The following is a 25,050-nucleotide window of genomic DNA, read 5'->3' as shown; positions in this document are numbered from 1 at the left end:
AACACACACATGCACACACACACACAAAAACCAAAAACACACATATGGGCACATACACATCTACACACATGTCAAAATATGCACACATGTACATTATATATATATATATATATATATATATATACACACAAATATACACACATACTCACATATAAACACACACATACATATATACATACAGGAACATATACATACAAATATACAGACAATACATACACCCATAATACTACATGCACAGATGCACACACACACACACACACACACACACACACACACACACACACACACGTCATTCAGCTTAAAAAATCAAAAGGAAGCACATGCTGTGATGAGGCGGAAACCTGAGAAATAAGCAGAGCCCAGTACTGTGTGATATCCTTGTTGTCTCGGTCTTTGTGCTGCTCGAACAATTCTGCACACCGTGTAGTTTCTAAACAGCAGAAGTGTATTTGCCTCTCGTTTTTGGAGGCTGTAAAGTACATGATCAGGCGGCTGTATGTAGTGAGGGTGCATTTGTTTGCTCTAACACAGCAGCCAAACCCATCCTTCCGTCAAGAAACCATGTCAGTGAGAATTACTCATTATAAAAAATGGTGTGTGTGTGTGTGTTTGTGCCTGTGTATGTGTGTGTGTATGTATGTGTGTGTGTGCCTCTGTGTGTGTGTATGTGTACCTGTGTGTGTGTATGTGTGTGTTTGTGCCCGTGTGTGTTCCTGTGTGTGTATGTGTGCCTGTGTTTGTGTATGGATGTGTGTGTGTGTGTGTGTGTGTGTGTGTGTGTGTGTGCCTGTGTGTGTATGTGTGTCTGTGTTTGTGCCTGTGTGTGTATGTGTGTGTTTGTGTGTGTATATGTGTGTGTTTGTGCCTCTGTGTGTGTATGTGAATGTGTGTGAGTATGTATGTGTATGTACGTATGTGTGTATGTATGTGTGCATGTGCCTGTGTGTGTATGTGTGTGTATGTGTGCCTGTGTGTGTATGTGTGTGTATGTGTGCCTGTGTGTGCCTGTGTGTATATGTGTGCCTGTGTGTGTATGTGTGCCTGTGTGTGTATGTGTGTATATGGATGTGTGCCTGTGTGTGTATGTGTGTGTATATATATATGTGTGTGTTTGTGTGTGTATGTGTGTGTGTTTGTGCCTCTGTGTGTGTATGTGTGTATGTATGTGAGTGAGTATGTATGTGTGTGTATGTGCATGTGTGTGTGTATGTATGTGTGTGTGTGTATGGTGAGAATAAGTGTGTGCACCACATAAGTGCAGACTGCAGATGCCTCCACACATCAGAAAAGGGAACTGGAGGTACAAGTGACATGAACTGCCTGGCTTGGGTGCTGGAAACTAAATTCCCTGTGAAAGCAGACTGCTCTTAACTGCTGAACCATCTCTTCAGACCCACGACTACTCTATGACAAGGACATTAGTCTGTTTATAGAAGCAGTCTGTGCGATAAAATAATGTAAAGGTCCTGCACCACAACAGCATGGTGCTGGAGATTGGGTTCTGTACCATAAGCACTAGGGTGAGTCAAATCACGGCATGTGAGGAAACTACGTGGTCAAATTTACAGGCATCGAAAGCACAGTGCTTTTCCTGAGTGTGAGACAGGGAGGGAGCGAAAGGCTGCTGCTTCAGGTGAACAGGCCTTTGGTGTTTCAGAAAGAAAAGGGTTCTAGGGGTGTTTTGCACAGTCATATGAATGTGCTTCACAGTCCCGAACTGTACATTTACAACTGGGGAAGTCTGTAAGTTTTATGCTATATGCATTTTGCTGTAGCTAAAACATAAAGCAAACATACAGTAATTGAATTATGGAAGCAAGATTTGGAACAGAGACCTGGAGACAAAGCTGAATGAGGTTAGGCCAGTGTTCACATCATGGCTTTCTGAATCTTTGCAGGAGACGGGTGATACGTTTTCTTCTTGTTTTACCAGCAGCCAGTGAAAAAACACAAATCCCTTTAAACAGGCTGTTTGCTCAGTCCCTATTGTTCTTGTAGTATAATCAGAGAAGTCAGTTTATTCAAAGATGCCCAATAATGCAACAATCTGTTTTCTCTGAAATAGAGTTATAAATAAGTCAGCAAGTGCCCCACACAGTCGATTCCTTGAGACTCATTCGACATGACCACTGGTGTCAGTGAAACTGGTGGGGTGGCATGAAAGCTGTGTAAAGGCATCCACCAAACGCTGAGACGGAGAAATCGCAAAACAGAGAAACAGGTTTCCTTTGGTCACTTGTTTTCATATTATAAAAGACTGACAATTAGAACTAGAAGCAAAACTCAAACTTAAAGCCTTCCACTTACTGATAAGAACTAGGGAGTCTAGGCCCTCAGTTTAAATATCTCCCATCGGTGATCCAGACAGAAAAAAATGGCAGAACCCAGTTTAATTTACACGGCCGGAATGGAACTATTTCATAAAGTATCAGAGCATAAAATTAGAAATGAAGGCGTCGGTTTTTGAAATAAGGAAGCTGCAGTAGATCACTGTCAAAGAAAGCGTGGCTCTTCCAGAGTGGGAGCAGAGTGTGTGTTTGCAGCAGCGTGAGAGTAAATCCTAACTGACTCCCCAGGAAGCCACCACCAGGACTCACACGTGGCTGCTTCTCCGGGTCTTTGTGAAAGCACATCTTGGAGAAAAAAATCAGTTTTGGAGAATTTAAGTAACTTGGAAATCATTTCTCATGTTTTTGCACATAAAATTATAATTAACTACACAGCTAATTGCATGTAGAAGAATTAAATTATGCTATTATCTCAAATGAGCAATGCTTTATTTCTTGACATTATCAAGAATCCCTGAGATAAATACTTACATTACTATAATGTCACAACACCGAGGAATGCACAGCCATATGGAATGTTGCATGTCCTGGTCTACATTTCAGATACAGTCTCACGAGGTGGTCCAGGCTGTCCTCCAACCTGGGCCTGCTTAGTGAGGGGATAGAGCAGGGATTAGCATACTACAAAGAACAACCAGGCTCTCTGTGTAAGTACATTTATTTATACTTTGACTCTGAGATTGGCCTGCTTAGAATAGAATGATGACTAAGGATGCAAGAGAAGATTTAATTGCTCATCAAGTCCAAGAAATAGGAACCTGGAGGAGGTCTCCTAGCTTTAGGTCTTTTGGACCTCTTCATCTTAATGAGTTTTCTTAGTGAGCATGCATTACACCACCATAAAATAAACATGCTTCTCTACTGGAACTTCAGAAATATGCTAGGCTATGGCTTCTTGACAGCAGAGAACTTTCTTCTCTTCATTTCTCTGACTACTCTACTTATTCATTATTTTTTATCCACTGAAATTTCCTCCATTATAGGGAGAGATGCCCTTGCCATTCATTTTTGTACATGGGCACTTTGTGAATGGTTCATGAACAATGGACACTTGAATATTCATGCAATAAAAATGCTAATAAGGTGGCTAAATAATGCACTTCTGCAGGAGTTGCCAGAGACCCTAATCTAATCTGAGCTTCCCCAATGAGATCTATATATGTTATTTCCAAGTTGTTAGGGCAAGAGACTAGGCCCCAGTAGTCCTGATGATTGGGCTTAAGCCACCCACCCACTCACAAAAGAACAATCAAACAGGTAAGTAATAATGAAAGCTGACAAGGATTTATTCAGTGTGGTCATACTGGAAAGGGAACAGAGAGGGTCCGTAACATCCCTCCCCGTCAAGTCCTTCCTTCTTCATGGTTCTGGCATGAGTTTCAGGTTTAAACAGAGGACGGCAAGTATGTATAATCAAGCACCCCTGGCCACGGTGTGTCCTGCCTATCATCTCTGCTACATTCTTCCTTGCAAGGTGGTCTGACAAAACTGTCAAATCTGCATGAAATCATCTTTGGCACAAAGGCTCCAGCCTTTTCCTTTCCTAGCATGGGACTCTGGAGAAGTTTCAGTTTCTCAGGTCCATGTTCTAATAGTTTGCTAGCCAAAGGGAACGCCACGAGTGAATCTTTAGAATGCCTTCATTCTTGCCAGAATGATTACACAATTGTAATCTAATTATATAAAGGGCCACTTTTTAAAAGCTATACTCCAGTTGAATGTCAAGTTCACACACTCTCACGCTGCCCTGTCTTTAAGCAGATGTGACCAGGGATGACAGTCAGCTGGTGTTATTAGTAGTATACAAAAGTAGAGACAAAGTAGGACCTTTGAAAACATTCCCCTCAAAAATTATTTTTCACAATTTGGAAAATGGGAAAAGAAGCCTACAATCTTGTAGGCTATAATTGTTTCTTCTCATTTTTTCCTCCATCTGTCAAATGTCTAGAGAGAATAAACAGGAAATGGATTCCCATTTATTTTTCATCTACATTGTAATCCAAAGACTGTCCAGTAAAGGCCTTTTGTAAATCACCTAGCCAGTTCTGCCAACAGAATAGTCTTTAAGTAAAACAGTATATCTTTTGACATTTTCATTTTTTTGTTCTTGACATTTTCCCTTAAAAATAATGCACTGTTAGCCCTATTATCTTTACTTCAGGGTCTGTGATATAAATATCAACTATCAACTCTTGTAGAAAAGCAATCAAGATTCAGAAACCTAAGACGCCTGTGCAAGGCCCTGTACATCTGTCGGTGTAATGGTGAGGGGGAGGGGGGTAGGGTTGTGGTGGCGGTGGGTCAAGAACAGAGTGCCTAGTTGTTCATGCTTTTTCTATTCTCTGTGTTACTTGGGTGGGAAGTAGTTTAGAATGATGGCTTTGAAAAGTACAATTAATAAATTCCCCTCTGTTCTAACCTACAAGAAATGACTTATGATTCATTCAGCAACAATTATTGGGTGTAAACCATGTTCCAGACACTGCATAGGTTCTGAGGAAAAGAGCCAGAGGGTAAATACATACTTCAAGTGGCATTTTGAGGGGCCTCATTGCATGGGAACACTAAACGTCTGCTTGAGTTCTATTGCTTTCCACACTGTCTTCAAATAGCAAATTATGCAAGGCTCTTTTAAATGAACTGGAATAAATGATATTGGATTCCACTACACAATTTTACTGGATCATAACATGGGATATTTATTTCTCTTAGAATATTATAATTAGAGGGATTTTTATTTTAGAATGTGAGAATTAGAAAGATTTTTTGATCGAGAAAATGAAATCATTTTTATATTATCAAATACTAAAATTGCTCATAATAACATCCTGAGTTTTTAAGTTTGTGGACAAACTACATTCATATACCAATATTTTATCCACTATCAAGCCTTTTGTACATTTCTACAAAGGAAATGTTGGATATTTTATGAAATATTAGGACTCCTGATGATTATCTGTGGGTCTTCTCATTACTTACAAGAATTAATTAATTTGTACCATAATGTACACTTTATTTGTTCATATAATATAAAGTCCAAGTAGACTTCTAGGTGATATGCTATATCCTGCAAATTGAAAGTGAAAATAGAATTGGACACAGACTTTGGGGACAGAGATTGAACTCAGGGTCTTTGTATGCTAAACTAGTACTCTACCCCCAAATTACATTCCCAAACCCTGGCTATGAATTTTCCTATGTTTAATGCTTTCAATGTTTAGTTATAAGTCAAATTACTATTACTCAGAGATATTCCAACTTTAGAAGTCCACTAACACTGGCAATATAAATAAGAATATTAATAGTTTTCTTTTTGAAATGCATACTCCATTCTTTTGTCAATAAGAATCTATTAATATTCTTATTTATAACATCAGTGTTAGTATTGATAGATGATCACATTTCCTGTTTTGACATCCTGTCCTTTTGGGTCCCATGTGTTGAGTCTCAACCTGTTATGACTTGCACCAAATAAAGTGCCATAACACATTACTTTGTAAGTAATATATTTGTCGATTGGATGTCTTTAGAACTGCTACCATTCTGTGAATAAAATGAAAATGATGTATGCTGTGAAATTTTATTTGAAAATTCTATCAGCTAATAAGCAGCAAGCCCTCAAATGAAGGTGTTCCTAGACTTGTAAATTCTGTCCCACAGCATCATCAGTTAGCAAACTGTACCCGAAAGGGTTAAATTGGGGGATGCTTACAAAGTCAGTGAGGATGACAGAAGGTCTGGAAAATGACTTTACAGTCAGACAAGAGGCTGATGCAGAAAGAACTCAGAAGGACATATGTATGGATTGAGATTCACTTATTAAAATACAACATTTCTATCAAGCATGAAAATTTCGTACAAAGTATTTTGATCATATCCATCTCTTGTATTAGTTACTTTTCCTCTGCTGTAACAAAAACACCACGACTAAGGTAATTTAGAGAAGGACACATTTTTTTGGGCTTACAGCTCCAGAGGTGTGAATGGGAAGTGTGGAATTGGGAAGCAAGGTGTTAGGAACAGCTGAGAACACCCATCTGGAACCACAGATAGGAAGCCAAGAGGGCAAGCTGGGAATGGCATGTGGCTTCAGCCTGCAGTGGCACATTCCCACCAGCAAGGCCACAGTCCTAAACCTACCTAGACAGTGTCACCTACTGAGGATCAAGTACTCCAATGTCCAAGACTGCGGGGGTCATTTCACTCAAACCACCATACCCATGCTCTTTCTATTAATTCCTGTGTGATCATCCCTATCTCTCTGCTCCTCGTCTTTTAAATAACCCATAGAGTCCAATCTATATTGCTCATATAATCTATCTACTGGAGTGTGGCGGACTTATTAGGAGTTATGCTTTTAAAGAAAACTGATTCTCCTTCCCCAAGAAGCCACTAATTGTCACTAGTCCCTCTGTTAGGAGTGGAGCTCATGAGCCCCTTCTCATCCCATGCTAGAATGTTAACTGGCTTAATCTTGTACAGATCTTGTGTGGACACACAGCTGCTCTGGGTTCATGAATATAGCAGTCCTGTGTCCAGAAGACACTCTTCTACCCCTCTAGTCTTCCCTAGCCTCTAGATCCTACAGTCTTTCTCCCCTGTCTTCCACAATGCTCTCTTAGCTTTGGGGTCACATGATACAGATTTTCCACTTGTAGCCGAGCACTCCAAAGGCCCTTACTCTCTGCACTTTGACCAGTTGTGGGTTTCTGCTAAACCCGCCATCCACTGCACAGAGAACCTTCTTAGATGATGTCTAAGAGACTCACTAATCTACAGGTATACAGATATACATTAAGAGGACAGTTTGATATTATGTTCAGTTAACAGAAATAGTAGTAGTAGGTTCATGCTGGGTCTTGTGAATTCCTCAACCATGATTTCTTGGCCAGATTTACAGTACCAGGCACATGTTTTCTCCTTTTGTGTGGGCCTTAAATCCAATCAGAGTGTTTAGCTACTTCAATAACATTCCTGCCACTATTACAACCATGGTTTTGCCTTGTCACACCTTACCATATCTTGCCACACATATTGTAGTTCATAGGGGTCACAGCTGGTTAAGACTGTTGAAGACTTTTTTCTCTCAGTAACCTTCACAGCATGTTTCGGTACTAGAAAAACTAGGTGTCCAGGAGGAAATTCCCCAGTCAGTACTAACTTGGATTCTCCATGCCTTGGGACCAAAGTGAGATCTGCTTTCAAATGGTCACATTTAAGGAAGGAAATCAGAAAACCCAGATAAGGCGAGTAGTCAAAAAATGGCTGGGGTGGGAGTTGGAAAATTTTGTTAAAAATCTACCATGGAAATTTGCTTGATGAAAACAACAGATTAATCATCAGAGAAAGTAGGAGTCGATTAAGGGGTTGCTCATTAGTGACAGAATTTTTAATTTCATGAAAAAATTACTAATGCTTCAAGGATTACTAAGCAAGCACATGGTGGAAACACTTTCACAGGATATAATCATGAAGACTGTTCTGAAGAAAGATGAGGGCACCCAAGCTGCGGTGCTATCAAGGATGCCATGAATTAATAGAGCAGTTCTCAAACTGTGGCCTGCAGGCGGCCAAGCAGTCCTAGATGCTTCTCCATTTCACAGGTTTGACATTTGTGTTTATATTGCAGACACTATGGGGGCTTTTTAAATTCTGGAAATTGTAGCAGCGATAACTACTCTACAGTTGTGGAGGGTCTGTTTCAGCACTAACCACTCCGCCCCCAGAAAATGACTTCTTTCTAATGATAAATCTTCATCATCAAGGGAATGTCTTTTTATTATTCATTATGGTAGGTGGAGTAGCATCGGGGGCTTCTACATAATAAAATGTGATGGATGTCTTGAGGAAAAGTGCTTGTGCCCTTGTTTACATGTGGCGGTCGCGACACAGCCTGGCTCTCCATGGAACACTGTGTTTTCCTGGGAGGATGACATACAGACCATGATTATCAGACTTGGAATTTGGCAGACATTTTAACTCAAGTGAAAAGAAGTGTGCTGTCACTTAAGAGAAAACAACTGACGGCACCTGCTGCCAAGGATAGAAGTTTGAGCTTTCAAGCAAATTTAGAATTTTGGAAAACTTGCATCTGTCACTGTGTTTGACAGTCTCCCAATGCATGGAGGTTTTTCTGATGTGATTTGTGATATTAACAAATGTTATTCTTTTTTTTTTAAAGTTGCTATTGCATAATGAAGCTTGTCAACATTTGGAAGTTTGCATAATATTTTCCAAATGACCAGTGGATAACATTGCTAAACATATACAAGTGGGCGAATAACCCATTCACAATGTAAGGTAAAACAATGGCTTAGAAAAGTGTGAGGGGTGGAACACAGTCAATTGATACGAGTTAAGAGCCCACATTGTTGTTAATCTTTAAGAAACCCATTGTTAAGGCTTGGTGTTGTATCAAAGAACAATATTCAAAATTATCTGCAAAGGCTATGCAAATTATTGTCCTTATCTAACTACATGTACTTCGTGTGAGACTGAATTTTGTTCATATTGCTTGACCATATTGTAACAGATTGGATGTAGAATCAGATATGAGAACCCAGCTTTCTTTTATTATGCCAGACACTATATAGATTTGCAAAAAATGTGTGCTATTTCCCTTATGCATACTTTAAAAAAGTCTTTTTTATAAAATGTGCATTTATAGTAACATTCATTGGGCTTATTGTCATTCTAAATGGATAAGAATATCTTTAATTTCTAGATTTTAATTTCTATGTAGCACATATTTATAGAGATGACCTAAGAAAACCATTTGGGATCTTCAGTACCATTTCAAATAGAGTGTGGCTGCAGGTTTGGAGGACTGCTGTAGAAGTTCATTGTCAATCAAGATGGGGGCTGGAGAACCGACTCAGTGGTTAAGAACCTTTACTGTTCTTGCAGAAGACCTGAGATGGGGGCTGGAGAACCGACTCAGTGGTTAAGAACCTTTACTGTTCTTGCAGAAGACCTGAGTTTGCTCCCCAGCACGCACATGCCAGGTGCTTCTCAACTGCCTGTGACTCCAGCTCCACAAAGATTCCATGTCTCCGGTTTCCATCTGCTCATACCCACATATGGACACAGACATATAAACACAATTAAAAAATAATAAAAGTCAATTTTTAACAGAATGAAGATGAGCAGGCATAGAGCACACATGTGGCCAGATAGCCTATATTCTATTTTCCTGTTCTCTGTCCTTAAAGGCTTTTTGGGCACATGCATGTGACATCTCAACACTAGCTGATGTTTTTTTCTTTCTACAGACACCAAGAACTACTTATTAAAGTTTATATGCGTTGAACAAATTCTATAGAGGAACATTAACTGAGACGTCAAAGTTCACAGCTCACTTTAGGCCCGTGTATGAAAGCTTATGGTGGTCTACATAAGCAAACAGATTAGATAAATATATAGTTACATTATATATTCAACTTGTTTCATCTGTTAATATTACTGTTAAACACACATCTTAACACTACTATTAGTTTTTCTTCTTTGTCAATAAAATGTGCTAGCAGAAGCTTTATAATCATCAAATAATAAAAACATCTCGTTAGTATATAATAAATATTATAAATTATTTTGCATAGATGACCCAGGAAAGTTGCATCACACCAAGAGCTACTTATTTAAAGTTTTTATATGTTGAACATCATACAAAATTAATACATATTTTGTAAGGAAAATGTCATAGGAAACATGTATATCACAATTATAACTTAGAAGCAAAGTTTATAGTCAGTGTCCTTCAGAAGCCCTTTTTTTCAAACAAAAGATGTCTTATATATAATGTGACACATGGCTGCTTATCAGAATTCTGGGAAAATTGAGAAAGTTCATTGGCTCAAGAAAGGGTGAATTTAAGACATTTTTTCCATAGCAACAGAAGAGGGGATAAGGGAGGGATTGTAAGTCAAAGCATTTGCAAAATGCTCATTGAGGCTAATATTATGTTTTCAATGATATAACGTATCGATGGATTTTCTACAACAACATTCACATTCATTAACTGCATCAGGTCTGAGAAATACCTGTGACTGCTGTGTGAGGTAATGAGCTCTACTAGGAAAGATTGCTAACGTGAGCACAGGCACACCTGCTAAACAAAGAGAAGTTCAAGCATCAGACACAAGCCATGCTTTCACCCTGTTCCAATGAGAACTGGCTCAATCCTGGTTTGCTAGTGTATCCCTGCGTGTAGTAGCCTTTACAGTGGCTTCTCCATGCCCAGGGTACCAGAGAAGATCCCGTATGCTGCTGGCGGGTGAAAATCTTATGTGGAAGTTGCCTTGGGAACAAGGCATCAATAACAATACCAGTTTTACAGCTTAGCCTAGGTGTTGAGAGTCTGTGTGAATGAGCTTTGGTCTCTTCAGATTGTTTTGGCTAGATGTGGAAAGTGCATAGTCTTTCATTTTTCTTCTGAATTGATTGCCTTTATCTTTGTAAATTAATAGTCATCATAGTGCATGCCCATAGATTTCTTCAGTTTTAGTACTGGTCCTTACAATTACTAGTTTTAAACTATATGTCTGAAAATGTTGTATTGCTTTTATTTTTCAACTTTTCATGTGTATGCAGTGTACATGTGCACATGTGTGTATGTGTGTGTACATGCATATTTTTGCATGTATGGGGGCACACATAAGTGGACATATGCTGTGGGATGTTCTGTATGGCAAATGTGGCCATTGGCTAGGCAGGAAGTATAGGCGGGACAAGAAGGAGAATAAAGCTGGGAAGTGGAAGGCTGAGTCAGAGACACTGCCAGCCGCCACGATGACAAACAGCATGTGAAGATGCCGGTAAGCCACGAGCCACATGGCAAGGTATAGATTAATGGAAATGGATTAATTTAAGCTGTAAGAACAGTTAGCAAGAAGCCTGCCACGGCCATACAGTTTGTAACCAATATAAGTCTCTGTGTTTACTTGGTCGGGTCTGAGCTGCTGTGGGCCAGGCAGGAGAACTCGAGCTACAGACATATGTGTGTGTCCCATGCATGGGCGGGCCTAAGGTTGATTTTAGGAGTCTTCCTTGAGTTCTTCTACTGTACCCATTCAGGCAGGGTCTCTCAGACCCAGAGCTCCGCAGGTGGCCAGTCTTGCTAGCTAGCTTGCTCTTGGGATCCTGTCTCTGCTTCTGAGGCTGGATTACAGGCTAGCTGCCATGCCCATGCAACACCTGTTGGGCTTCTGGGAACCTGAACTCTGGTTCTCATGCATGCATAGCAAGCGCTTAACCAAGGCAGCAAGTTAAAAGCCTAAAAGCAAACCTATCCATCAAAAGTAGTTCCTTTCTTTGTTGATGATAATCAGAGCATGACCACTGCCATGTTAAGCAGAGCAATGCTCTCACGAATGACCACGAGTTACAGTTAGCTGATATGCTGGAAAATAAACCACAGTGGTTACCTTAAGGCCAACACTTACACCATTTTCAAAACATCTTCATGTGTGCAGGATCTCTTTGCTCCCATGACAAGTATTGGTGATGTTTATTTGGAGATGCTGGGACTGAAGCAAAGGGAAGTTAAGTAACTAATGAAATCAAGACCAGCTAGTGATGTGGGGACTCAAACCCAGACTTCTGGTTGCAGAAGCTTTTCCCTACATGCCAAGGACATTTGTAACTCCAACTCTTCATCTGCAGTTGCAGAATGAATTGGGGATAGCCTAGGACTTTCTCTGCCCCCTGATTGGCTGTCCTGTAGGAAGATCAGGGAATGGAAACAAACATGGTTCTTCAGCTTTCATCATTCACACTTACGCGTTCTACACTATTTGGAAACTCTGAGTGAATGAAGCACTGTTCGCCAGTGCTTGCCAGGAATTCCTGCACTCCAGAGCTGGTGCCAGGAGGAGCAGGAATTCAAGATTATACTTCAGTGCCCAGTGAGTTTGAGGCCAGCCTGGACTACAGGAGACCCTGTTTCAAAATTAAAGAAAAAGAAACAGGAAGAAATGTACCCGCAGAACCCGCAGATACAAGCTTCTCTCAGGCTTAATCAGAAAAGCTCTCTTAGAGCAAATGGAGGGGAATTCAAGAGACTCGTGGCTACACAAGATGCTGAAAATAAAGGATGGTTAAGGGCTCATCCCTCAAATAAGACATTTATACCAACCCTCAAGGCTCGCTGCTGAGGAGGGGTGGAAAGATTGGGAGAGCCCAAAGACAGAGAGAAGGGCTCAGAAACATCGGCTTCTAAGAACAGCATGGCCACCTCGATTATGAACTCACAGCAGCTGTGCCTGATGGCAATGGGCCCATGCACGTCCAGCTCACCTAAAAGATATGGCTCTCAGGGATCTACCACTTTTGACTGATACTGACAGCTAACAGATTCTGGGAGACAGGGAGGCATAACACTAGTTGGGCACCAGGCTTCAGTGGATCATTCCAAACCCATGATCATACAGATGGGCCTAGTTAACTCCATGGGACACAGAACAAAACAGAAAGTCATGAACATAGGAAAGAGATTTGTGAGGAGGAAGGAACTGGCAGAACTGGGATCAAAATGAGAGGGAGGTGGGAAGAATAGACAGAACACACATGCATGACACTGCCAGGGATCAAAATTTATTAATGAACAAAGCATGAGTGAATGAAACATTTTATTACCCTGAGAGAATTTGTAGTGAAAGAGGGTACAGAAAGACTAAGTGACTTGTTCCAATCACAATCAGAATGGATTTTACGGTCGTGGGAAACAAATACTAAAATAGTGTAACATAACCCATGAACAAAGTACTCCAGGAAAAGTGTCTGTTACACGGCACTCACTGCTCTTGATAGAATGACCAGCATGGAAACTGTGTGTTGGTACCCCTGACCTGCTCTCCGACGGTCATGGGGAAATCAAGAGCCATGAACAAACCAATATAACTAGCAATTACAAGAGAAAGAAAGGACTGAAATACAGACATATTGTTGCATATCAGTCATTGTCTACCACATTTATAATCTGTCTTCTTAGTTGTCAACCACTTTTATATCTATGCAAGAAAATGGACACTGGCTTCTGAGTTAAGATTAGGATAAACTTTCAGAGAAGAAGAAGCCAAGGATGAGATGAGAAATGAAACATCAAGAGCAATGCTTGTAAACTAAGATGCAGTCAACCTCAATATAAGGGAAAAGAGTCCTGGAAAGACTGGAAAATGGAACAGGGATAGCACAAGACAGCTGTTGGCCAGGGATGTTTTAATTGGTGTACTAGAAGGTCTATAATAGTGAAAGCTTACAAATTTGAGCATTTGAAAGATAGAAAACATATTTCCTATGAACAGAGGGTGATGTTTACCATATCTTTGGCAATTTGGACAGGCTCAAGGAAGCTGATTCAGTTTCAGAACCTTCCTATAGTTGAAGAGTCAGGAGAGGCTCAATATATCCTATCCTGCTTTTCCTGTGTTTAAAATCTTTCCTCTCTTAGCCAGGCAATGTTGCACATGCCTAAGCACTGTGGAGACTGAGGCAGGAGGATTACTAGAACTCAGGGTTTGAGTGCAGCTTAAGCAGCAGAGCCAAAACTTTGTACTAGAAAAAAGTTGACTTTTTCATAGACTATTTTTTTACATACTCACTGTTGTCTTCCCCTTCCCCCTCTCCATTCAAAACTCCTGAGAAGATATTTGAGCTATCTGATTCCTGTCTATTGTGTTCTTGTTAAGGTAAGTAGATGATGGTCCTGAGACACAGAGCCATTTTTAGTCTTTGGGTATTGGATGGCTAAATTTAATTATTTTTGGAATTGGTTTACTTTGGTCTTAATTATCTTTTAAATACATTTTATTTTACTTAATTTAGTTTTAAAAACACATTTAAAACTTATTTTGACAATTTTATGCATGTATATAATGTATTGTGATTTTATTCATCCCCTATCACCTTCTTGTCCCTTCTTTTTCCCAACATTCTTCTTCCTACTTAACCTCTACCTTGGTCTCTCTCTTGCTCTCTGTCTGTCTGTCTGCCTCTGTGTGTGTGTGTGTGTGTGTGTGTGTGTGTGTGTGTGTGTGTGTGTGTGTGTGTGTGTGTTCCACTGAGTTTACTTTCAGGAGCATGAGTGAGGTCATGAGAAATTTACCAGGGGCTGTATCATTGCAGAAAATGACTCTTAATCCCTCACCATATTACGTACTTTTCGGTTGCTCAGAAAAAATACCCTGACCAAAAGATGTGAAGAAGGGTTTATTTTGGCTGTGGCTCCAGAGGGTTAAGAGTGCATCATGTTGGGGAGGCATGGCTGCAAGCGGTAGGCATGGCAACGGGAGTGGGAAGGCTGAGAGAGCACATTTCCACCACAAGCATGAGAGGAGAGACAGAGAGACAGACAGACAGAGAGACAGAAAGAGAGAGACACACACAGAGACAGAGAGAGGCAGACAGAGAGATAGAAAGAGAGAGACACCCAGACACAGACACAGACACACACACACACACACACACACACACACACACACACACACACACAGAGAGAGAGAGAGAGAGAGAGAGAGAGAGAGAGAGAGAGAGAGAGAGAGAGAGAGAATATTTTAGAAGTGGAGTAAGGCTATATTCTCCCAAAATCTACCCCCAGCAGACTTTCTCCATCAAGGCTGTACTCCTAAACCTTCCCAAACAGCACCATTGATAATTGCAGACCAAGTGATCTCATAGTCGATATTTCTCATTTAAACTATCACCCTCACTGACATACCTCATGGAGAGGTGGGACCTCACAAGGTCCTCTGTCCTCTATGGTGAAATGTTGACAGGGCCAATGCTGTGCAGGCCTTGTTCAGGGAACCAAAGCTGCCCTGGGCCCATGAATACAATGGCCACAAGTACCACATCGAGAAGACGGCATTTCACAGTGCTCCTCCGCATCCTCTGGTTCAGATATTCTTTCTCTCTCCTTTCCCAAGATGTTCCCTGAACATTGAAAGGGGTGATGTAATGTCCTGTTTATAGCTAAGCACTCAGAGAAGTCACTTATCCTCAGCATGTTGACCAGGTATGAATCTTTCCATTAACTGCTGTCCACTGTATGAAGAAGCTTCTCTGGCCGAGCTTACTGCAGCATTAATCTGTAAGAATGCCTATAAATATTTAGAAGGATGTTCTGAAAGGGTGTCTACTTAGCAGAATAATAGTTTCCCACCTTGAATTTCCACCTTGTATATAAACATGGCTACATGTCCACATTGCAAGGCTGTCTCACTAATTCATGTGATAATCGCAGGGGAATGGCGAGGCCACAGGAGTCAGGGAGGGAAGGAATGTGATCAGTGAGTGCTTTAGAACTGAATCTGGCTATTCAAGACTGTGTTGCAGTAGCACTGCAAACAGGTTTCCTAAAAGTCTGAAAATTTGTCCATGAGGAAAGTGGGAATCAGTGATGTAGTAACTTAACTCGGGTTTTTAAATTCCAGAGAAAAATCCCAATACATACCAGTGGTACCCCAACTGCCAGGAAACCCCACCGGATCAGAGTGATGGTATGATTTTCATCATGTTCAAGATAAAGTAAAACAAAAGAAATTTTGAGAGAGAAGAAAAATGACTGTGATATCAAAGGTATACCTGCTGCTTCCTGACCCAAAAGACGGTGTAAGAAAACCATTCCTGGAGTACATGAAGGACTAACTTAGGATCTCTCCCCTGCTTTTCACTAAGATTATGTGAAGGGACTAACTTAGGATCTCTCCCCTGCTTTTCACTAAGGTTCCCTGAGGGGACTAATTTAGGGAGCTTAAACGTGCTCCATTCCTAACTATCCCAGGGGAGTCAATGAATGCTTGTTCTTTTCACTGCCCAACTACTATTATGTTTCATAATGTAGTCAACCTCATAGTTCAAGAAACTGACATGGCTGTTCCTTACACCGGCTCAGTGCACATCATCTCTGCTCTTCTACAGAAGATTGCCATGTTTTACATCCCTTCTAGAATTTAAAGAGAAACTTGGAGTCTTTAACGTCACCTTCAGTGTGAGCATCTTTTTATAGTAGATTTACTTTCATGAGAATACAATAACAAGAAGCATAGAAATACTAATGACCCACAGAACATTTTATGTGCCCAACTCCTTGAAGACACAAAGTGTCTACCTTGCCAAGAATCCTAGTAGGCATCTTAAACATGTCAGTACTATAACTTATCTTTATCTCTCTCCACACTTGCAAGTCTGTACAAACATAAACACTGACACACACGTCTATGTATAGGATGTTATTTTACCAGATTGAAAGGAGAAATCAGTAAGCTAGGGATGGATGTAAGTAGGAAGAAATAGGATTTTCCAGTCTAGGAGCTGGAATATAAAAAAATGAATATAGGCAACATAGTATCTCCCCAAAATTAATAGTGATATCATCAAACAAGCAGCCACGTGCTTCCTCAAAGCAAGACACTATGAATTATCCAGAGACATAGATATGTACACATGTCTACCTTTCTGTCTGCTTATATGTCTATTTATCCTTCCACACCTTTTTGTGTTCCAAATGATTGTTTCCCATATACAATACCAACCTTGATAGTCAATAAGCTCTCCATTTTCTCACATCAAGAAACGGGCACCAACAATGTTCTCTTTTGTCTTACTGTACTTTACTTTCATTTAAATTCACTTAAAATTATCAGTTATTTTTATAGAATACTATTTACATATAATTATTTTTGTTTTAGGATTTTATACACTCATATAATGGTGTTTTGATCAAATCCACTCTTTATTAATTCTCCAGTTCCTCCCTTATCCCCCAACCAGCTTTCCTCACAACATCATGTATCCTTTAAAAAGATCCACAGAGAACTCTCAGTGCTGCTGCTGTGTGTCTGGGTGGAAGAGCCTCTGCTGGAGCACACACAGCCTCCTAGGGGCTGTGTCTCCCAAGAAAGACAAATCTCGTCCTAGCAGACATCAAAAACCAGGGGCTCCTCAGCTACCAGTAGGACTTGATGAGCCCCTCCCCTACCCAGTGGCTTGGTCCAGTGCAGGCAGAGGTAGCTACAGCCTTTGTGCACTCATGTGTGCAATGACTTTGTCAAGTCCAATAACCTCTGGCTCTACAATCTTCACACCCCTCCTTCTATGATGATCACTAAGCTTTGAGTAAGGGGGAATATAAAATGCCCCATTTAAAGCTGAGCAGTACACAGTCTCTTGTTCTCTGCACATTGACCAGTTGTGGGTCTAGCTTTTCTGATAAGGATTTAGAGATACACTGATCCACAGGCATAAAGATAAGAAATTATGGGGCAGTTTATTACTATGTCAATTAAGCGCAATAATAGTTTTAGACCCTACTGATATGGACTTATGACCTCCCCAGCTAAGGGTTTTGGTCCAGTTAACAGTATCAGGCATAAGTTCTATCTTGAGGGTTATGCATTTATATCCAATTAGAAAGTGGTTGGTTATTTCCACAACAAACCTGCCATTATTACACCAGTGAGCATACCTTACCAGACTAGTTATTATTGTAACTCATAGGGTTTATAACTGGGTAAGAGAGTTGATTGTTTTTCTCCTTGGTAGCATGAATAGAACATTACAGAACTACAAAAACTAGTCATTGGGGGATGTCTTAGGGTTTCTATTGCTATGAAGAGACATTATGGTTACTGCAACTCTAATAAAGGAAAAACACTTAATTGAGGTGGCTTACATTTTAAGAGGTTTAGTCTATTATCATCATGGTGTGAAACGGTGACATTCAGGCAGACATGGTGCTGGAGAAGGAACTTAGAGTCCTATAATATCTTGAACCGCAGGCAACAGGAAGTGAACTGTGACACTGGGCATAGCTTGGGCATAGGAGACCTCAAAGCCCACTCCCTACAGTGATAGACTTTCTCTGACAAGGCTGCATCTACTTCAACAAGGACACAACTCTTAATAGTGCCACTCCCTATGAGCTTATGGGGGTCAGTTACATTCACACTACCACCGGGGTTAAGTTCTCAGGATGGTTGTAGCTTTGTTTCTCCTGGTCTCATAACTTAAGTATGTAGTATCTTCAACTCATACTTACTTTCATTACTTTCAAGTTTTAGGAGGTTACTAAGAGAAATAGCAAGAGCCTATAATATTTGGGGACTTATAGGACCTCCACTGACCAACATTTCAAAAAAGGGTAATCCATACTCGGCATTAGGCTTTTAATTTGATAACCTGTGGTGTCTGGGAGAAGCATTCACTCCCCATTATAGGGTAATTCCACGCAAGCTCATTTTCTATCTGTATCTGTGTATATTTTAGGAAACTTGAACAGTACTAGTTGTCTGTAGGGAGGTTTCAAAGTTTATTCATATCAGTTGTCTTCACATGCCTTTCTCTACCTGTCCCGCCCCAATTATTCCTTTTCCACCACTTCCGTTCCCCAATTCTTACAACTATGTTCCATCCTTTTTACCTTGTAATCATCCCCCATCATTTTGGGGATAATCTTTAATATTAGATCTAATGGTATTTATTTTGTGAAATTGAGTGTATCTGTGTTTCATGCATACATGTTTATTTCTGCAATCTGCTTTTGCTTAAATTTATTTAAAATTACTAATTATTTGTATCTAATGCTATTGACCTATTGAATTTAATGGTCAAATTTTCAACTTTTAGATAAAAGGAAGAAGGAATCATATTTAAGAAATATTCCTTATTTCTTGTGATCAGCAAAGGATTTGCAAACTTCCTATTAGTTCTCTTACACATCAGCTTACTTAAACCTGTCATGTTGTAAGCTGATGCTACCTTCTGAGCATTTTAATTATCTTCAAATCAAGGAGATGTATGTTTAGAAGTTGTATTTTCACAGACTTTCACAAAATATCTACTTCATTAAATATCTGGAGGCTCAGAGAAGGTATCTGAAAATAAAAGTTTCCCTTTTGGAAATTAATTTTATTACTATGATAACGTTTGCCTAGAAGACTTGCCTTTGTTGGGGTAGAAGTGAAATAAAACACATATAAGATAGCTTCTGAGATTCAGAGATGATTTAAAGCAATTTAGTTGGCTTTATAGATAAGAGAACACACAAAAAGAAAGGTAATTTGTGAAAGTGAAAGCCAGTAAATAATTAGATAGATTGAAGTCCATTCCTTGGGTTATTTTATTATCTTACATTTTAACCCATGAGTTACCTAGGTACATAGGGTTTGATTTCTAAATATTTAGAAGCAGCTGTTACTGATTTCTAATTTAATTGTGAATGTAGAATGAATCAAAGGAGAGTTTAAAAAAATTTTAAGCTACATTGAGCCTCATTTTTGTCTGATTGTTGATTTTTCTTTAAATATACTTGGATAGTAATGGCAAATTTAATGTGAAATGACACTTTATGTTTGTTGTGTGATGCATCACTATTTGGGATATGCATGCCAATCAACTGTTCACTGCCAAATGGTCAGCACTGAAACATATAAGTTACATTATAGAGACTCAACAGGCTATATTTAGGAATATATATATATATATATATACATATATATATATACATATATATGTATATATATAAAATTAGGAATACATGTATATATATGCTCATACATTTATTTATACCATAACAATTAGTGAAAAAAAAGAAGCTATGAATTTGAAGGAGAGTGGGAGGTGTGGATGGGAGGCTTGGAGGGAGAAAGGGAAAGGAGAACATAATTATATTATAATCCAAAAATAAAATTAAAAAAACGTGCTTCTCACAAATAGCATGTGGATGACCACACAGTATAATCCAGACTGACAGTCTCAGGGCAGGAATGGAAGCCTAGTGAATGCTGGGAAATTATGCATTTACTTCCTTCAAGGATTATTCTTGTTCCGAAAATGGTTTAATGCCTGAGAGGAATTATTTCATATATTTTGTCCAGTTTTATAGTTTTTTTTTTAACAGTAGGAAGGCAGATTTGGTTGAAGGAACTGTATTATATCTGGAATAACACAAACAACATGAATTCATGATTAATTATTCATTTATACTATGAGACAATAATTAATTATTCAAATATACTATGAGATAATAATTGTAAACTAGGTATTATTATTATAACCCAATCTTATTACAAATTAAATTCAAGCTAATTTGTGGGAAGGCCAGTCAGAATTTAAATGCAGGTGGTCAGATTCCAAACTCTTGTTTGGTCCAACATACTGTGTACTGCCACTGTCTTGTAAAATTATGCTTATTTTCTTCATGACATTTATAATGTCTATTTGCCTCATATATTTACTATGTTCATATAGTTTTTACTTTCTGTTAGAAACTTCTGTGACAAATAAGAACTATCTATTTCCTCGTTATAGACATCTGTCCATTCTTCAGCCCAAGAAAAGGTTTTCAGTGAGTATTTGCTTGAATGTTTGAACTAATAGGTAGGTGTATGCCACTGTTACAAGGTGTTAAAAACTTGATATTTTCTACACATTTAGAGTGTTAGTATTCATATTTTCTGCCACATTATGGCAACAAAATTGGGGAATACCCAAAAGGTGATCTATTCATTAGAGTTTTTACAATTATACATATAAAGTATCATTATAGAATAGCAAAAGTATTGCGGCAGGACTTGTGTTTTTAATAGATGAGTAGTGTTAGGAACCAGTCTTAGAGATGGGCAAAGCCCCTTCTGATGAATGACCGCTCTGGTCTGATACAGGAGGGAAGCTGCTCTGTCTGCTGTGTCCAGGTGGGACTCTGGGTTGAAGTAAAAAGCGGTGTCTGTGTTTCCCAGCGTGTATTTGTTAGAAGAAAAAGGGAAAAGCAAATTTTGTTAGCAGTTGTTTCTAGAGCCTTTTTATGCCTTATTTACCTAACAATACATGCTGATTGATTTTTCAAGTATTTCTGTTGATTTTAGAACCACACAGTCACAGTTTTGCAGTCACACGACAAAGCATATGCAGTTATTCCTATCAGAAGCAGGACTACCTGATGGTTTTCAGGCCAATTTTTGTGTTTAACAAGATAAATATATGCAGTAGACCTCTAATTTACATAAAATTAAAGGAAAATGCTTCAGCAAATGCAAATAAATGCAAAAAGGAATATTTTAATTTTGATTCATGATTAGTATCAACTATCACGATGTGGTAATAACACAATACAGAATTCTGCAGAGTATAACTAAGGGTTGTGAGCTATTTATAAACAAAATATCCTGATTAATTAATTAATTTTATGAAATGTATTTGTTGACTATATGTCAGCCTATGTTTTTTTAAACCTGGGAACTTTGCAAATCTTTTACTATGAAAACCATGTGTACTATCTCTGTACTTCCCACATGACATGCTCAGGAAAATGACTGCTTTCTCTTGATACATTATTTATGGTCTGAATTGACCATTTAATCCCTATTGACTCACATTTATTACTTAATGTTCTACTTTAGAAACAGAAATACAAACTATATTACAACAGAAAACAGCAGACAAAAGTTAATGTCAACATATCACATTATTTATTATCATCAACATGTTTTACCCCAGTAATTTTCATGGTCTTGAAACAGCATCCCTATTTTTAAATCGGAAAACGTCATATTCTAAACAGTGAGCTGATTCTTCCACCACCAGGACTAGTGGTGCCCTTTTGTCCTTCCATCTGAATTACAGAATCTTGACTCTTTGTTCTCATTACATATTTTAATCAACTGAACAGAATTTTTATATGACCATATTATCTGAGGTACTTTCATGATTGAATGTGATGTAAAGCCTCTTCAGTCCATATTGACATACAAAAGATATTTTCCATAGTGGTTGTCCTTTTGGTGTATGATAAAGCATGAAGGAGGTGACATATAATTACTTCCTGCACATCTCAACTTATTATTGCTCACATGTACCTAAGGATTTCTAGACAACTAATCTCAACTGTAATGAGTTTCTCACATTGTACTCCCAAATAATCCTGACGTTCTAATATTTAACAGACTGAAATACGTGTTTCCACTACTGCCTCTTTCAAATGGAAATAGAACAACATTCTTTGAAAGGCCACGTATCCTGATATTGGGACCATGACTGCATAAAAATGCTGTTAGATAGACTGGTGGAGGAAGAATTTCCCTTTGGGGACCAAAGGAATATGATTTTAGACTCTGCCTTTTCTTACACGGGAGGTTTTTTCAAGAAGGTTATCTTATGAGTTTCAAAGTGCTTTGGTTGTCTGTAGGTTGTAAGTCAAGCCCACTGTTAGAGCTGTAAAAACTTGGGTGCAGCATTTCGTGTGCTTTGTGCTGGACTTTCCTCTTGTGGGCAGGCCTCCCACTTACACGGACTTCAAGATAACCATGTGGCTACTAAGATGAAGGTTTGGCTTCCACACTGACATTAGTTTTGCCATTTGCAAAAAAAACAGCACAAGGGGTGTAAGATTAGAAAATGGGAAGCACAAAAGATCCCAGCAAATTGCTGTGAGCCAGGCAAGAAGGAACAGTCATAACTTCAATGAAAGGGACAGCTGAGCAATACAGCACAGCCCACACATCTTTGCTGCAGGTTACAATGGGTTATTCATTGTGAGAGTAAGACCTGTAGGAAACAGACTATGGCGCAGGTGCATTTCCATAGCCTGTAAGGTAGGCCCAGTAACCATGGAGACTCTAGGAATCCACACGGTTACACAACCACACAGAACTCTGCAGAAGGGCACCAACATGAAATGCAAATCTTTTTAGAGAGATAACGATATTTTGTGCCTTTGGAAAGCTGTCTGGAGGATGCCAGCATCCTTTGAAGCCACCATACCGACACCAAATATCCAGGGTCTGAGTTGTTGTGTGCTCCCCATCTTTCCTGCTCCTCTTTCCCTCACCAGAACCACTCTTCCTTACCTTCTGCTTGTCTTCCTTTGCTTCCTCATGAGGTTTGCCCTTGCATTGTGAACAGTCACTTCTGGGTCTCTTTCTTCCTCTAGGAATTGAGATCCTCCCTTGTGGCCTTCATGATTTGCTCAGATTTGCAAATCAGGCAGCATATAATTTTTAGGATTTGTTTTTAAACTGAAACACAGTGGAAGGTGACCAGGTAAACCCAGACATGTGTGCACAATTCTCACCTGTAGACATTAGTACTCATTTTACCTGTGTGCGTGATTCAGGGCAAGGTCAGGCTTCCTCATACGTAGGTAGCATGTGACGAGCTTGGTCTCAATGAAACTTGCCACACTTGCTATATCTTCGGCATGTGCTTCAAAGGGTTTCCCTAGAGCTGCCCCTTTGCTGCAAAGCTGGAAAGGAGTAACACTTTAAGCCTCCTGATACTGCTGCCACACAGGTTATCTTTTTAATAAGCAAGCTGTACACATGTACATATAATTTTCAGAACTACGTAAAATCTTAATATTTTGATTGTAAGTTAAATGATTCCTGTTCATTATTGTGTGGCTGTAATAAAATGTCATATTTTACTGTAAAATGTTACCTATAAAATATTTTAAAGGTGTGATAGATATTGAAAAGTGCCATTTGCAAAGAATGTCTGTTTTAAAATGAAAGCACACAATAAGCAAAGACATGAGGAGAAAACTTGGCATAAATTATATTAAATACCAGTGCTTTTATGAAAACCCAACGGAGCAATAATCTAGCTCACTATCAAGTTTGATTTAATATAATAAGGGGTATCGGAAGTAAACTCTGAGGAGCCATTAACGTGATCGGTGATTAATTTGAGTCTGAATCAGATTCTCTAGGATGTTACTGAAAGAAAAGTGAAAAATTTATTAGGATTTATTGGCAGAAGCCACAGTATCTGAGAAACATGGCAAGAATATGGAATTCTTAATAAAAATTCCAGGAAACTAGTGGTTTCTGGGCAACCTAGACAAACTATAGGAAGAAAATAATGAATATTTTGGGTGAACTACAAACATTAACGAAGTGTCAGTGGCATGACAGAGTTCGTCAGCACTTCTTCCCTCCCAGAGTTCTCGAAAGTTCTTGCCAGGGAGGCTCATGGGGAAGGGGAAACCACACCTTCTGCCCGTTGACTTTATTCAGAATACCTGCTTCTTGGCTCTTTTGTATCTTTATTTAAATACTTAAACTGGGGAAATGCTCTCACTGGATATAACAACACAGACAGTCTTATATAGTCTTGTGTCCAGCTTGTTATTTACATTAACACTATTGTCAATTTATTTTTTAAAATGTAACTTTGTTGACAGTAGCTATCTTCTGTTCTAAAGTATTTTGCCTTTTTAGTTTTATCCGAAACTACAAACACTGCACATTCTCTCTTATTTGTAGATCCTATCTCTGAATCTCTAGACAGGAATAAGCTCAGAAACCAGGGAAGTAGAAAGGCCATGGGTAGCAGGAGTAGGAGCTCTAAGAGGGTTGGAAAATGGGGTGAGGGACTCTTACCCGGGAAGGAGGAGGAGGGTGATAGAGCAGGAGTGGGAGGGAGGAGGGATATGTAACACTAAGGAGGTTTGAAAAAGCCATAAGGAAATAAATTATTTTATGTTTACTTAAAATACATACTGGAAATATACATGCATATAGTATAAATTAGTTAAATTATGCTAAGTGGGTGATATTGTTTTTCCATGAGAGCCATAGACTAACAAAAATCCCAGGCCTAGTAAACCTCCCTTCCAGTCATTGGTCAGGGGAGTCCAAGAGACTTCCAAAACAATACAGGCTAATGCTGGTGCCCTTGGTTGCCTCCCTGAACTTGACAGTAAGACCTCATT

The 25,050-nt window shown here is 39.2% G+C and overlaps 1 protein-coding gene across 1 annotated transcript in view; it reads right to left on the bottom strand.

Moving 5' to 3' along the window:
- The window catches only part of Spata16 (spermatogenesis associated 16), a 236,033-nt gene that overhangs the window by 162,723 nt on the left and 48,260 nt on the right, over positions 1-25,050 (bottom strand). Inside the window, exon 2 of the mRNA XM_052731771.1 lies at positions 23,435-23,580. Within this exon, the coding sequence (XP_052587731.1) occupies positions 23,435-23,580 (146 nt within the window). The remainder of the gene's footprint in view (positions 1-23,434; positions 23,581-25,050) is intronic.

This window comes from Peromyscus californicus, unplaced genomic scaffold (genome assembly GCF_007827085.1).
Source record: "Peromyscus californicus insignis strain IS unplaced genomic scaffold, ASM782708v3 Scaffold_9__1_contigs__length_137607984, whole genome shotgun sequence".
Lineage (NCBI taxonomy): Eukaryota > Metazoa > Chordata > Mammalia > Rodentia > Cricetidae > Peromyscus > Peromyscus californicus.
This window is presented reverse-complemented; position numbering and strand designations above follow the sequence as displayed.